The sequence below is a fragment of the Nelusetta ayraudi genome, unplaced genomic scaffold (genome assembly GCF_046127955.1).
Source record: "Nelusetta ayraudi isolate G7.1 ecotype Tasmania unplaced genomic scaffold, CSIRO-AGI_Nayr_v1 ptg000008l, whole genome shotgun sequence".
NCBI lineage: Eukaryota > Metazoa > Chordata > Actinopteri > Tetraodontiformes > Monacanthidae > Nelusetta > Nelusetta ayraudi.
In genome coordinates this window covers 7,752,346-7,767,500 of record NW_027466058.1, presented here as the reverse complement: position 1 = coordinate 7,767,500, position 15,155 = coordinate 7,752,346, and the positions used below count along the sequence as shown (strand labels likewise).

At 44.5% G+C, this 15,155-nt stretch overlaps 1 protein-coding gene across 1 annotated transcript; it reads right to left on the bottom strand.

The window, feature by feature from the left end:
* Window positions 1-2,660: 2,660 nt before the first annotated feature.
* Window positions 2,661-14,198, bottom strand: rab11fip2 (RAB11 family interacting protein 2 (class I)). The gene is made up of 7 exons (XM_076019124.1): window positions 13,884-14,198; window positions 12,551-13,100; window positions 9,080-9,486; window positions 7,145-7,499; window positions 5,975-6,050; window positions 4,811-4,816; window positions 2,661-3,588 (listed from the first exon to the last, which is right to left on the bottom strand). The coding sequence occupies exons 2-7, from the start codon at window positions 12,901-12,903 to the stop codon at window positions 3,370-3,372; spliced, it is 1,416 nt and encodes a 471-aa protein (XP_075875239.1). The 5' UTR covers window positions 12,904-13,100; window positions 13,884-14,198; the 3' UTR covers window positions 2,661-3,369.
* Window positions 14,199-15,155: the final 957 nt, after the last annotated feature.

The window sequence follows — 15,155 nt, the reverse complement described above, 5'->3', positions numbered from 1 at the left end:
TACGTGCAAATCGATTCGCACGGTCAAATTGTGACGCAGGTTGTAGATCTCGAAGGAAAGCGCGAGAAGGTGTTTTGCATATGGGTACATTGGAACAAAGGCAGGCATGATACTGAAGCGGGCGCTTTTTTTTTTTAAATTAGGTCGTTTTACGCGGCTGCTCTCAAAAACGATTTGAAAATGCTTTTCATTTAGATTTATGTTTTCGGCAGTCGTCTAGCAAAGCGCTGAATTATAATAAAGCATAAAGCTAATGTAGCAATCAAGCTAAAAAGACAAAGTGACGGGGAAAATTAATTAATTTGAACTCCTCTCCCATCCATTTTTATTTGAACTGAATAACCTCAGGGTCCGGATGAATTCAATATAACATTGAGACCTTATCTTCTGTTATTCCATCATCCACGCAAAGCAACAGAGCTTTAGGGCAAAAAAAAAAGTTGATGTGCAAAAGTGTAAATCACCTTGGACTAAAAGTATTATGTCTATTATGGACCATTGAAAGAAGAAGAAAAAAAGGGAAAAGAAAATAACACTACCTGATATATACCAAAAATGTACTTGGAAGAGAATTGTAAAGAAAATGACTGAAAATCAATACATTGACATAAAAGATGTGTGGTGAATATATCGCTTCAGTTTTACGCTTCCATTTCCACTTTTAAAACCCACCTCAACTCCAACTCACAAGGAACCTGTGGCAGAATGAAGGGAACTTTTTTTTTTTTTTTTTTTTACAGCAAGCACATGTGTAAAATAACTAGCACTAAAAGGCTAGTTCCAGCAGCTGGTAAAGCCCGTGACTTGAGAACACAACCTTAGCAGAGGTAGGAAGGCAGTCAGTAAGAAGGTTCTGCACCATGGCAAAAAGAAGAGAGTCTTGATTGCTAGGCCTTCCATTGCATCAAAGAACAATTGTACGTGCACATCCATCCACATCCGTCTTCCATCCAACAAGATATACAGCAACGGAAAACCCTTTTCCAAATAGTGAATGGATTAAAAGTCTGTGTCAACGCACAGAAAGAAAACCCAAACAACACCCAGACAATTACAAAGTAAAGTGTAACACCAGTACAAAGAAGGAAGCATGAAATGATCTCTTTGGATAGACCAAATACTTTAAAGGCAAGCAAGGTTTCATGGCCGTGTTAGTGTTCTGTCCAGTATTAAAAACCTCATTTATGTTGTTCAAAGCCCAGCTCAAATACATTCAGTAATGATCGATTTTGGTTGTAAGTCCAAAAAAGAGGTCATTTACCTTCAAATCTAATAAAAATGATGAACCATAGTACCCCAGCTGCCCCCGCCCCCAAAGTCACATGACTAAATGTGGTTCAGGGTGCTGCAACATTCATGAAAAAAAAAAGAAAAACTGTCAAAAAGGAGAAAAGTGTTATGATATACCTCTGATGCAATGAAGCACATTGTGATCTTGTATTATACAGTGCTGAGGTCAAACATTTTCATGTTGTGATTGCAAAAGAAGGCGTAAATATACAGGTGACGGTGGACTGTGATTTGATCTGAGCTGCTGTTTGTCCTTCCGTGTATGATACAAGCGTGTTTTATAACACTGTGTGCACAAACTGGTCAGCGGAATTAAATAAGGAAAAAAAAAACAACAACTATTAAAATGTAAACCCAAACATCAGCAGGCGATCTGACTTCTATCGTAAGTTTTTAAAAAAGGTACAAGTGCATGAGGTTTAACAAAAAAAAAAAAAAAAAAGAGAAAGTGGCCTCTAAAGCCCAGGGGGGCGGGGCCTGAGTAGTCACTTCAGTTGGGTGCGGTGGAACAGCTGGCTCGCCGTTCGCTCAGCATTAAAGTCGCCGCAAAACAGACTTTTTATACGTGCCGCTCGGTGTCGTAAACAACGTGTGTTTGTCGCGCCATTGGCGTCGCAGTCGGGTATGGCTGCGCGCAAGCTGGCACAAAGGTGTGAAATGAGGACAAGTGCGCCGGCTGCCCAACATCTGCGCGTCAGCGGCGGCGCCCGTCGGCCGCTCGCCCCGAAACGGTGAGAGGGCGAGCATCGTTAGCGCTCCGAGAACTCGGAAGACTGAATTTACTTTGCCCATCACTGTTAGAACGCGGACCGGCTTGTTGCGCCGCCGCGTGTTAATTAACCGCGTGCTGCGTTCATTAACACAAATGAGCGCTAATTAGACGTATGCTAAGTTAAAGAAAAAAAAAAGAAAAAAAAATACAGCCATTCTGAAGGAATCTGAACCGACTGTACCGTGGTTCATACAGCTGAGCAGGTAGGTGGTGAGGGAGAGGGTAGGTGAATTACAGTAGCTCACTTACACGGATATGTCGCAATAATATTAAATGCAATGTGCAATAAATAAAGACTGTCAAGCAGACATCCACCTGGGTACCGTCGATCCAGTCTATTACAATTCATTGGTGTTGGAAAGTAAGGATTGCTTCGATACTCCAAACTTTCTTGTCGTTCTACATTTTACGAAAATCAAATGTAAACAAGATCAACAGCAGATTATTAAATCGGTCGCTAAAGTTGTGACTATTGCACTTACTGATGGTAAGAAAAACCCAAAAGATAGCCATCACAAATAAAGAATAACAATTTGGGAAAAAAAACAAACAAAAAAACAAAGTCAGAGATAAGACAAGGAAGAGGAACACATCTTTGTTTGTTGTTTTCTTTTTCAGGAAATGGAAGCGCGGCTAAAGAGGAGCCGCAGTCCCGGGCAGGTGTCGGGAATCGTACTTGCACGCCCCCTGCTATGTGCGTTTTCCGGCTAGGGTGGGAAAGTTGAAGAGCCTCGTATCGAGTGCAAACGCAGAAACTAGGACCTCATCGTCGTCTCGGCAGGCAACTGCAGATCCGGCATCTGGCGGACACGGATTTGGCCGCGTTGGTTGAGAAAAACCTCGCGAGCTTGCGCGCAGATGACGGAAGCCGTGTGCGCGGCAGACCTCGAGTGGGCTTTTCAAGTGCGCACAATATAACCAAAAGCTAATCCGCAGAAATGTGGAACCGATCAGACTCGAGTCAACCGATGGATTTTTCTGATCCCACTTAAAGCGCCCTCGAAAAAAAGTGCACCGTAACAAGGATTCATAAAGTCACTTTTAAAAAGCGGCCACTTCGGGATGAGATTCCTGGAAAGCGTAAAAGTTGTTGACGAGAGCATTTGGAATAAAAATAGGAAGACAAAAAAAAAAAAAAAAGTCAAGAAAAACTACATTCAATAATTAAATACCAATTTTCTACACCAACAATCTAAAATGTGGCTTTGGGCACTTCCTTGTCTTTACACTTTTACCAAAGCGTACTGGTACATGAGCGACTACTAGACAGTGACTCGTAACCCCCCCTCCCGCGTCTCTCCGCTCCGCTACTTTTTTCCCAGTTTACCCGCCTTCTTTTTTGGCTCGTAGGGCGTCCGCAGAATGCTCGGCGTCTCCTCCATGACGCGCACGAGCAGGTTATCAATGTAGTCCTCCAGCTCCCTGATGTGGGCGTCCTTCTTTTTCACCACTTCCTTCTGCTTGATGAGCTCCTGCACCACCTCCTCGAACGACAGGCTGCTGTAGGCGGACACACTTTGCTGCTGCTGGCCGTCCTGAAACGGAAACATTAGCGGGCGATGAGACAGGAGTGACAAAACAAACACAACGTCAATTTATTTCAGTGTATTTATTTGAGTGTACTTGGCAAATGCTTTGTGTGTTTAATGTTGATCTCTATATTATGTACCGTCTTAATACCTTTTCCTGCATCCGTCCATTCTTTTTTTTTTTTATTGTGGCCAGTTTGTAGCAGGGCCACACAGAAAGACTAACAACCATTCGCACTCACACCCAAACACCTCCAGCCAATTTGGAGTTCCCAATTCAAGCCTCACGTGCACGTTTTCGCACGGTGGGAGGAAGCCGGAGAACCCGGAGAGAACCCGCGGCCGGGACGGAAGCTGAGCACTGCCACCATCGCATCCTTTACCCATAAATTTTTGGACATGGCGAATGATCTGTAAAATATCAGCAACTAGTAACTGAGGCCATCATCAGACAAGTGCAGTCCCGTGGCCTCAGCCAATGAAGTCAAGGACCGCAGCAGATGGAACCGACAGGAGGGACGGCTGGAAGGCAGGGTACTGCGTTGAGGATCAATAAGAATGGTTTTCAGTTTGGGAAAATGTCTTAGTATCACTTTGAGGGAGGAGACTGCTAATCCTGTCTGAACTGTCTGTACAGAGAGAGTTTGAACAGTCCTACAATTCTGAAGAGTTCTGAATAAGTTCTGACCAGGCCAGACCTGGCTGTGTTGTGCTGTGCTGTGCTGTGCTGTGCTGTGCTGTGCTGTGCCCTTTGAGGTGTGTTTGGCTGGAACGGTGTGGTACGGCATGTGCAGATCATACTGCACTGGAACCGTGCAGGGGCTGTGATCGGTTTTAATGAGGGACCACTTTTATCGCGTTGGCGCTGGGCATCCCATCCCCCCCCCCCGCCACTGAACGGACGGAGCGGCAAAGCCTTTCGCCCTGTTTGAAATACCACACTTATCAGCTTCCACTCCCGCGCAGCGTCCGGGCCCCCCCCACCTTCCTCCCTACTGCAGGGGAAAGACAATGCAGGGAGACCTGGAGCGGGGAGGGGCTGGACGGGTGTGGGAGGGACGGGTGTGGGAGGGACGGGTGTGTGTGGGGGGGTGCTTACCAGGTATCTTATCAGCGTCGGCAGTGCGGACACACCGACACGAAATGTTTGCCAGTGAGATGAAGTGCCCTGATGCAAGGAGAGTTTGAGGAACAGAGGCTCTGGCACCGACCGACCGACCGACTCCTCGGACACACAGACAGGTCACTGCGCCGCTCTGAAGCCGTGTGTGCGCGTGGAAGCGGCTGCGTGCGAGTGCGTGCTCGTGGCACACTGTCGCGCTCGCTCTCTCTCACACACACACACACACACACACACACACACACACACACACACACACACACACACACACACACACACACACACACACACACACACAGAGTGTGCACAATAATCAGAGCTTTAGCGGCTGGTGACAAAGGCCCGGGAATGACCATGAATTGGCAAAGTAATGATGACCGGTTTCCCCGCGATCAGTCGTGAGCGGAAGATAAGGCGCACACACTTGGCATTCTCCAGTTGTGTCATTACAGTTTCTAATGAGCTCAGCTTTGAGAATCTAAAAAGCTCAGGCCTTTGAAATCTCTCGCCGCCCTCCCCCCTCCCTCCCCCCTCCTTCCCCCCCCCTCCGCGTGTGGTTAATTAGGGCCTTGAAGCGGGAGGAAATGGGAGCTGCCATTTCTTGCGAGGCGAGCAGGCAGCGCGCTGCTGGGGCACATGTGCGGATACTGACAGACCTCAACACCCACAAGGAAAGGTGAGGAAAGCCATTATCAGCGTTCCCCTTCTCATTTGGGCCTCCAGTTTGGCACTTAGGCGTGGCCGCAGCTCCCACGGCTCCCTCATGAAGCTCTTGATTTCGCCGCGCAACGCGGACGCGCCCGACGCGCTGAGAGAGAGCGTGCGTCAACGACGTCGTAAAAATTCATGAACAAACAAGCTGCGCCGCCGTGCCGTTACCTGAACAAGAACGCACACACACACGAACACACACACACACAAACACCCCGCACCCAATTACAATATCAGCGCGACACGCGGCTATGATTGACCTTCCAGCCCCGAAATTTCACACCACTTCAAATCATGACCGGATCAGACACGATGACCGATGTGTGCAGCTGCTAATTAGTTGAATGGCAGAGATCCGTGTCACCAGCTGCCACCTCCAACCAAACTTTCTCAATTAAAAATAGGCACCGCACCACAGTGACAACCCCCATTTCAATCGTTGTCACGTTAAAACTGACATGGTGCAACATCACCTGACTCGTTGGGTTGGGTTTTTTTTTTTTTTATTTATTTATTTTTTTTACACCGCCCGTCCCCGGTTGTTTTTCTTACATTTCTCTTGCTATTGATGTCTTTCTTCTTCTTTAGACCAAAGGTGAGGTCTTCAATCCTTGCTGACTTCTTATCACTGCAATTAGAAGACAACAGAGGTCAGCAATCACAAAGACATTATAGATGACAGTTACTCGTATGCAAGCGCCAGGATATTATTAACAAAGAATGTAGGTTGGACACAGCAGTGGACACGTTAATGGACACATTATGGATATAATCACTGTCTTTTTAAACTCTGGCACCATATTTAAAAAAAAAAAAATGACCAGTGGGCTGCTGCATAACAGAGGCAGCAGTAAAGATGATGGACTCGTGCCTACAGAGATAAGTGGTTAATTGGGTGGTCTATCTGTGCGGAAGATCTCATTACTATAGCTCAGAGGGCTCTGTTATCAAGCCTGGGCTCTCTAAAGAGCCACTAATGACACCTTCCACTCTGATAAACTAGGACTCAGCCAGAGTGCTCACCAACTCTTTGTGAAACACAGAAAGTAGATTGGAGCCGGCCGGGTGGGTAGTACAACAGCGTAGTGCAGAACATAGAGAAGGATGCAAAGAAGTTTTAGTCGCCGCCTGGCAGGGAAGGGCCTGCAAAATCATCTGGTATTTGGGAAGATTTGAATTTAAGCACCATTGTGATGCAGAGGCAAAAACCTCTTTAGAGATCCACTGCATGGAGCCGCAGTGCTAAGTTCTATTTAAGGCCAAGGCCGTGTGGAAACTTGTGGAAATGAGGAAGCAGCGCTTTGAGCACAGACTTAAACTTAGACTCTGTTCTGTCATGAAGACAACACAGAATCTCTGAGTGCATTTTGCCACTAATATTAAAGGATGACACTGATGTACATTTAATTAACAGTCCAAAACAGATTTGTGGCTAAAACTCAGTGTGAGATTGGGTGCAGAACATTAATGGAGCATCCTTGAAACACAGCATCATGTTTGAAATTAATTAGAAAATAATTTTCTTAAAACAAAAACGTTGTAATTTATGTTTTCAGTTAAATGAAATGTCCTTTTACAATGTGTGTATACACACACACACACACGCACACACACACAAGCTTAAAGCACCATTAGAAGAGGCTGCAGTACAGTTGGATATCAGAAATGTTTTGTGTCATGATTCCAACAGATATTAACAAAAAACAAACAAACTTGGAGGACCTGGTTTTGTAGTTGGAGCTGAACGGGTTGGTGTCTGCCGGCACTTCTCCACTGAAGGGGTTGGGAGCCCGCAGGTCTCCGGAGCTGCCCGACCGGGCCCCGTTGCTGCCCTTGCGGCCTTCTTTCTTTCCCGTCACACGTTCCAGGAGGCTGACCTTCTCCTTTTTCTCCTTCCTCTCGGCCCGCTCCCACAGCTGCCCGTGCTCCCCCTCGAACGGGTTGCGGTTGCGTGGGAGTGTGGCATACTTCTGTGGCAGGGTGTCACTGATATCAGTGAAGGGGTCACAGTGTGCCTCGTCGTCCTGGTAGCCTGGCACTTCGCTCTGGGAACGCCGGTGAGGGCCGCCTGTGCCTCCTGAAAGAGGAGGCGAGGTCAAGTTATGAGCTGCCAGTGACCGCCTTCTGATTAATATTGTAAATAGTAAGTGGTGCCAGTACAATGGTAACAATAATAATAATAATAATAATAATAATAATAATAATAATAATAATAATAATAATAAATAAAAGGAAAAATATAAAAAAGACCCAGATAAAAATACACACTGGACACTTATATCTGTAACATTATTAAGACAATATCCATGGATACTAAATACAAACAATCCCATTATACCACATTCACAACAGTGGAACAATTTCAGTTGTCTCAAAGTGGCTTGATAGTGAGAGATCATATAGGCAACAAATCAAGATAACAGGTGAAAAGTGTGATCAGAGCAATCAAAACAAACAATCGGTCTCCTCAAATACAGTAGGACCTGTTGTTACCATGGAAGAAAACACTTGTTCAAATTTAACTGTGTGGTGCTTCCAATAGAATATCATCTTATCTTACGCCATGTCAGCGACAAGATTTTTGTGAATGAAATGAAAAATGCAACTTCCTCATTCCAATATTGCGTATCCATTTTTTCTGTGAAACAATTTTATGAATGCAAGACAGGAGTGAGACGCACTTGACGATCGGTCAATTTTCAGGATATTCAATGGTGAAGCAAAATTTCTGATTAACATCTGATTATTATTATTATTTATTTATTTATTTTAAAAAGACATCATAAGATCAAAGCCATTTTATGTTGCTTTTTCTTACCACTACTTTAGCATTACCACATGCTATAAGGTGCAGGGAGGTCCAAGGATTTTTTGCTTGAAAAGACAAAAACCTATATTTTCAGAGAGGCTCAATTATTGACAAAAATGTTACCGAAAAGGAAAAAAAAAAAGAATTTCAAATTAATTATACTCTAACTTCAACAATAACAACATTGACTGGATCATATCAAGGGGGCGTACTGCTACTACAGAGATTCTCCTGACTTGTCAGGGTGTCAAAAGAAGCAGCTAACTTTGCTCAGGCACAACTTCTATCGACGTGTATCGACAGGGTAAAAGGATAATACACAGGTTCTGTAAGACCAGTGGCAGTCAGTTTGTTGATTGTGAACATTAATGAGGACAGCTGAGGTGGCTCTGGAAAGACAAGGGTTAACATGACAGCCCGCACTCTCAAAGATGAGTGCAAACGGCAGCATTTTCTTCCTTATTTGTGTCAAAAAGGTTTGGCGCCGTGCAGTGTGCGGTGTTTAAATGTAGGTGTCGTTTTAGTGCTTCCACAATGATGCAGGTTTGGGCCTACAGTGAACGCAGCTATCTCACTTTTAAAACTTAAAAAGTGCAATGACTGAAAACTTGCAACGCCATTCCCAGCTCTCAATTCCAATGTCTGACGGAAGGCACCGCATGCAAAGACTACCTGAAAGTCAATCCTAAAATTTGGGATCCCTGCATAAAGATTACATTATTTGTACTGTTAGTAATTTTATTTTTTTTTTGCAAATGTTAACATTAAGAGTGGGCCTGAAATTGGACTTCTCTACCTGGAAAGTAAGATTAGACAGAAGAAGACAAAGAAGCGGCTCGACTCCTCACCGCTTTCTTCGATGGAGTTCATGGAGTCCAGTTTGGGCCGGAAGTGTGTCCCGATGAGGTCCGACATGGAATGGGCTGCGGAGAGTTTGTGCGTTCCAGCGAGAAGTGGCCGCCTGACCTTGGCTTCAGGCTGGGGCTGCTGTTCCGAGACGGAGGCCTGCCGACTGGGCTCTGGGTCGCACACTGCCGAGCGAGGCAGGATGGCGGAGGACGTGTCGCTAATGCCGCTGTCGTGCTTGCGACCCTTCATCCTGTCTTTCAGCTTGGAGAAAGGTGAGCGTGGCTTCTCCTTCATGGAGAGGTCAAACATGCTGGCCGTCATGTTGTTCCTCATGAACTGGATGCTGACTTGGATGCGGCCTCGATCTTTCTTCTTTTTCCCCGGCTTGGACTCCAAGGGGTACCAGCTGCAACGAGAGCGAAGAGGGAACTCAAGGCGTGGAACTTCAACGAGGCAATTTATGATTTAAGAAAGCAGACGTTGTGGAAAATTTCCCAACTTGATTACAGAACATTTAACACAATGCAAATTCACATTAAGTACACACAAAAAAAGTTGACAATGGGGTAAAAGTCCAAAGACTATTAAAGAATGACACTTACAAAAAGGGCAACTAACTTTCCAAGTTCCCCGCGCACTTCTTTGTGGACGTCACAAAGAGGCTAATTTGAGCCCACTAATCTGGCTGCACACAAATGCAGGGGGCTTAAATCGTTTGAACTTTTTTTTTTTTGACACAAGTGAAAACACAATTTATCATTCAGAGGATAAACATTATTCTTCACGAGCGGAACATAACAAATAGGACACTGCTGAATAATATAGGCCATTTCGAGGCGGCTCTCAGACTCCTATTTGTTTAACATCTCTGCTTTTTCAACTGGAAGTAATGGGATTTATGCTTGCACTGCGAGCGAAATAAAGTGGCATTTGCACGAATCTGGCCTTTGTTCAGAAATGCAACGACAAGCAATTGGGAAATTGCAAAGCCATGTCGCAGGGTAACCAAACAGTTCATACATGCTAATGAGACATATCCTCTGTGTTGCAGGGCTTGCAGGAGCGTCCTTTAGGAATTCAGGATTAGCATGAGACTGTATAAATTCTGTCTGCTTTAGACGCATATGTTGTGATGGTACTTCAATATCAGGCCAAAAGCAACGTATTGGTCTGTGTACTTATAGTCGTATACATACAACTCTGTCCTGTGTGAGAATCTGCAAAACATTGAAATTGACAGTTATGGTATATTTACTTAGTAAACAGCATATTAACAAATCAAATTACGTTCATCATGTATCGAGACTGGCTGATGTTTAGCTTTTGAAGCAGTCAATTTTAATATAAATCTTCTGCATGTAAAACAAGGTTATGTCCCCATTTGTTCCACATATTTGTGTGATTAAATGAGTGGAACAAGTCAGTAGCGGTTCCCTTGACACAAAAGGGGAGCAAAACAAAAGCAAATAAACCAAAGGCAGTGCTATCAGCCTCCAGCTCAATTTCTATTTTATGCACCAGTATTGATTTCAGCCAACAATTTCACACCAGTGTATGACTACTCTCAATTACGAACAAATTCTCCTGTTTGTAAATGTACATGTGACACATTTTGAATACAGCTCTAAAATGTTCTCAATTGTGCTATTTAAAAAAAAAAAGAAGGAAAACCTCGGTCTAAGCTTTAGGTGAAACTCGGCAGTTCCAAACCATCTAGCTGCTGTCTCAGGAGCCTGATCATAAAGGGCCTCCTCCCATGGTCCCATTCCCAGGCTACGCAGGGCGCTCAGTCTGATCAGCAGCCACGGTGTGCCACTGCCACTGTGGGGGCCGGGGCTGCACCTCACGTGTGCCTCAAGGCCAAGATAAACCTTCCCTGTGCTTGGAAGCACAATCCTCCCACTTGGGCCCGGACCGCTGGGAAACTCCGCACAATCAACAAACACAGGTGTGCGATAATTACGGGCTGCCTACTCAGATATCGAGACGGGCTTTACTCCCCAATATGTCAGCTGAAAAACATTACGGACGGGCCGTGGTGAACACAGGCCCAGTGTGAGGCGTGGATAGAGTGTCAAGGGTCCTGGTGTCATTGTCAAGTGCGCCCGTGGTGTGGGATTAGGCCCTACGAGCAGCGCAAGTTTTATCATTTGGCAAAACCTCATCTGAAAAGTGCCTCGAGCCGCCCGGTGCATTCTTTAGACAACAACAAAAGAAAAATTATTGCGATTATAACAAATTACCAGTGTCTGAACTGATGGGCAAACAGGAAGTGGACAAATGTCTGGTCCTACATAACCTGTGAAGAGAACTAGTTAAGTCAATAAGTCAGTTAGGTTGCTGTGGCCCTTTTGGTCGGACATAACACTTCTCTAAATGCATGAATTTTCAAAACCATCTCAAGACGTCTCCAGAGGTATCGAACTTAATCCCAGCATGCATTCAGGGGAGGGTGGGTCAACAGCCCTGACAAGTTACCTGTTCCTGAGAAGGCTGACTCAGCCAGACGGACACGCCCACTATTGAGGGCAGAAGTTACACCTCCGTGCCCTTTAAGACCTTCATTTGCACAACTTGCATTCCTGAAGAGTCGATGACAGCAACGCGGAACATTGAAACATAATTAAAACGCTAAACACGATATAAAACGCTCAGTTTGTTTTTCTCAGTCACCTCTGTAAACACTGTTGTTGGGAAGAGTGATTGACAGGAGGTGTTTAGCTTGCTCTACTAGTTTCAACTTGTGCTGGCCAAATCATCAATCAAGAATTTCCTGACTACTAAACTGGAAAACAAAAGTCAGTTAATTAAAGCTTTTTAAAATCTGTCAAGCAACTTCATCTTCTAGACTACACATTCACTCCTATTCAATAAATTAAAAGCTGCATATAAAAAAAAAACATTGGAAGTAATAAAAAACATTTGATTTTGAAAAAATAAAAAAACAGTAAGTTAATGTAGTTAATGTATGTTAACAACAACATATAAACACATGAAGCTCATGATGCAATTCACTCATGACAGTAGTTCTGCAATTATTTGACTCACTCATCTGCCAATAGCACCTTGAGCATGACCATGTGTAAGAGACTGTCACGTCGGAAAGACCCTAAGCACTTCTTTTGTGGCTCCAGACTGTGTCACTTTTTCCACAATACTCAAACAGATGCATCCACATTTAAATAAATAAATAAATACAATTCTAATAAGACATCAGTGCTAAAAACTGTATCACTGATGTGTTTAATATTATTTTCAAACAAATGATCCTAAAAGTTTGATATGTGTGCTTACAAACACCAACACAAATTCAGATGGACTCTATGACAGTGTGTGATACTAATGCATAAAAAAACTGCACATAATAAATTATATAACTTTATTGACAGCCAATTGATGTTAATCAGGCATGTTTGAATTGAGAAAGAAAAGTTGCACCGTGGCGTTTCTAAGACAAATTCAGTACTCACTCGATTTTCTTCCTCTCCTTGTTGTCAAAGATTTCATTGAGGTTGATGGATCTTTGTCCGAGGAACTTGTCCATCCCGACCAGGGATCGATGCATCACGATAAGGCATAGTTCATACACTTCTGGATTCCCCTCCAGCAGTAAGCCAGGTAACTCAAACGAGGCTTCTTCCCTCCACACGGGATTGAGCGTCTTCTCCGCCACTGATGTCGAGTACTTCTCTTTGCCCAACTGAATGATTGTATAGGCATCATTGGTGCCATTTTTGCCCTTGGGCTGTAAACTACTTGCTTGAAGGACAGTGGCTTGGACATGGGTTGGAAACCACTTTTGAGACTGCTCACCCAATGACATTGTTGGCACTGGTTCAACGGAAAGCCATTCAGCACAGACTCAACGAAAGATTACGCTCTTTTCATTTCGGGCAATGTGCGACACCCGACAAACATGTTTCACTGCGGCATGTCATTTTACCAGGCCAACAAGCCTGGCAAACACAGCAAGCCTCATGTTCTGTCAAATCACAAATGTCCAAGCCACTGATGAGTCATCTAAGAAGAAGAAGAAGAAGAAGAAGAAGAAGAAGAAGAAGAAGAAGAAGGGGTAGGAAGGCAGATATCTTAAGTACTGTTTCAGTCATGGAAATTTGTCATTTCAAACCAAACACTGGCCTTGCCTAAAAGTTTTTGACAGCAATCATTTCGATGAAATGTATTCAATGTTACCAGAGGAAAAAATATCAAACACAAATGACACTATTCAGTGGTTATTCGTCTTGCTAAGTGACAATGCCAAAACCCTATACGTGATCTCATCCAGTGACATAATGGAGTGTCACTGAATTACTGACTGACTCAGCAGGATGATGATGATGATGATGATGATGATGATGCCAGTTTAATTATTTCCAGAAGAACTGTTTAAATACGATTGTTTGGGGGGGGGGTCTAGGGCAAACAAAATGCTGTTGTGTCAGTTCTTCTCTGTATGTAAGAAAATCTACACGTTTTATCTCTTAAACAGCGTTTATCTATAGTGGTGTGTATCAATTAAAGACAAGTTCATACTGACGCACTGACTGTCAAAGTAAACGTTAACTGTGGAAACAGAGCTGTGATGTGGTTGTGATTTCTACTCGGAGTAAGCGACTTCTCAATGTTTGTCAGCACGAGCAGAAGTGTCATTTTACTTAGAACTCGCGACTGGACCCTTATGCAGCCATAAACGTATGTTGAGACAACGCGAAAGGCAACTTTGCAAGCAGCTTTGTTGTTATTCCTTAGGATTTAGCTAGCTACGTTAGCTACATGCAGCTAGTAACAAAGGCTGCTTACCTCGGCGTCATTTTCACCAAAACTGTGACCCTCAGCGCGTCAGCTCGGCAGCGACTGTCCTTAACAAACAGCCTTGCGTCCCATTCATGTGATGTTTCCTTTTCTCCCCCCACTGATATCATCTGCTGTTGCTGCAACTGCAGATGTTGCTCTCCATTGCTAGTCACCGCTGTGTCAGCCAGTGCAAATGAGGGCTGACTTCCTGGTCTGACGTCACTTCCAAAACACCCCGACGAGAGTTCAAACGTGCGCGAGACACACACGTTCGCGCCGTGAAAGGATGAAGCAGACGCCCAGACCAGACCAAACCCTCAGACTCCAATATGGCGGTCCATTCATTTAAATTAATTTGTTGCTCAAACGGCGCATACGCCGAAAAGGTTTTTGACTTCCGCATTAAAGGGCGCATACAGCATGCGCACTTCACACCATGCCGCTGTCAACTCCCGCGATACATCAAGACTCAGCCAATCAGAACGAGCAAAGACCCCGCACGTACGACCCCATGAAGTCATGCTGGGGGGGAAAAAAAAAAAGCTTTATGGGCCCATGGGATTATTTTTGCTACAGTACCTCAAGTGGTCACTGGAGAAAAAAAAATCAACGCACCTCCATATTGCCAGTCCGGTATCCACTTATTATAATACTGTACATCCATGGTCCAGACTTTATCACAAGGCAATCAGCGAGCAGAAAGTGACAGTGGAGAAAAGGGTGGGGGGGACCCCCCAACATTACATTTTATTTGTTTATCTGACAAGCGCTATAAGCAATGCGTATTATTATTTTTCAGGCTTAAAGGAATAAGCTACACGTATTTATTTGGCCCAAGTAGAGAACTCCCTCTGGCCCTTTATACACCTGTGAGGGTAAAGTGAGCGCGTACGCGCGGTGGGTGCACATTATTTGACAATGGTACATCATACAAACATGGGAAGTGCTTTTGTCTCATGAGTGGGACAAGGGTGTGCAGATAAGGGGCTCACTTGAATGAGCACAGACATGCTTGTCACCCCACTTGACGGGTGCATCTTAACCAAACACACCTGCCTGCATTGGTTTATATCGTTCTGCCACAAGTACTGCAGTGTGTACACACCGCTGGCCCGCGGCTCTGGCTGGGCCATCCATCAAACTGAGATTATTGCACCTATCTAGAGTACATCTCCAAATGAAATGCTAAGGCTCAAAGTGAAATATTAGGCTTTGCAAAGGTGTGAGACAGATAGCATTTAATACATGAATGGGGCTGGCCTCATGTCTTACACTATA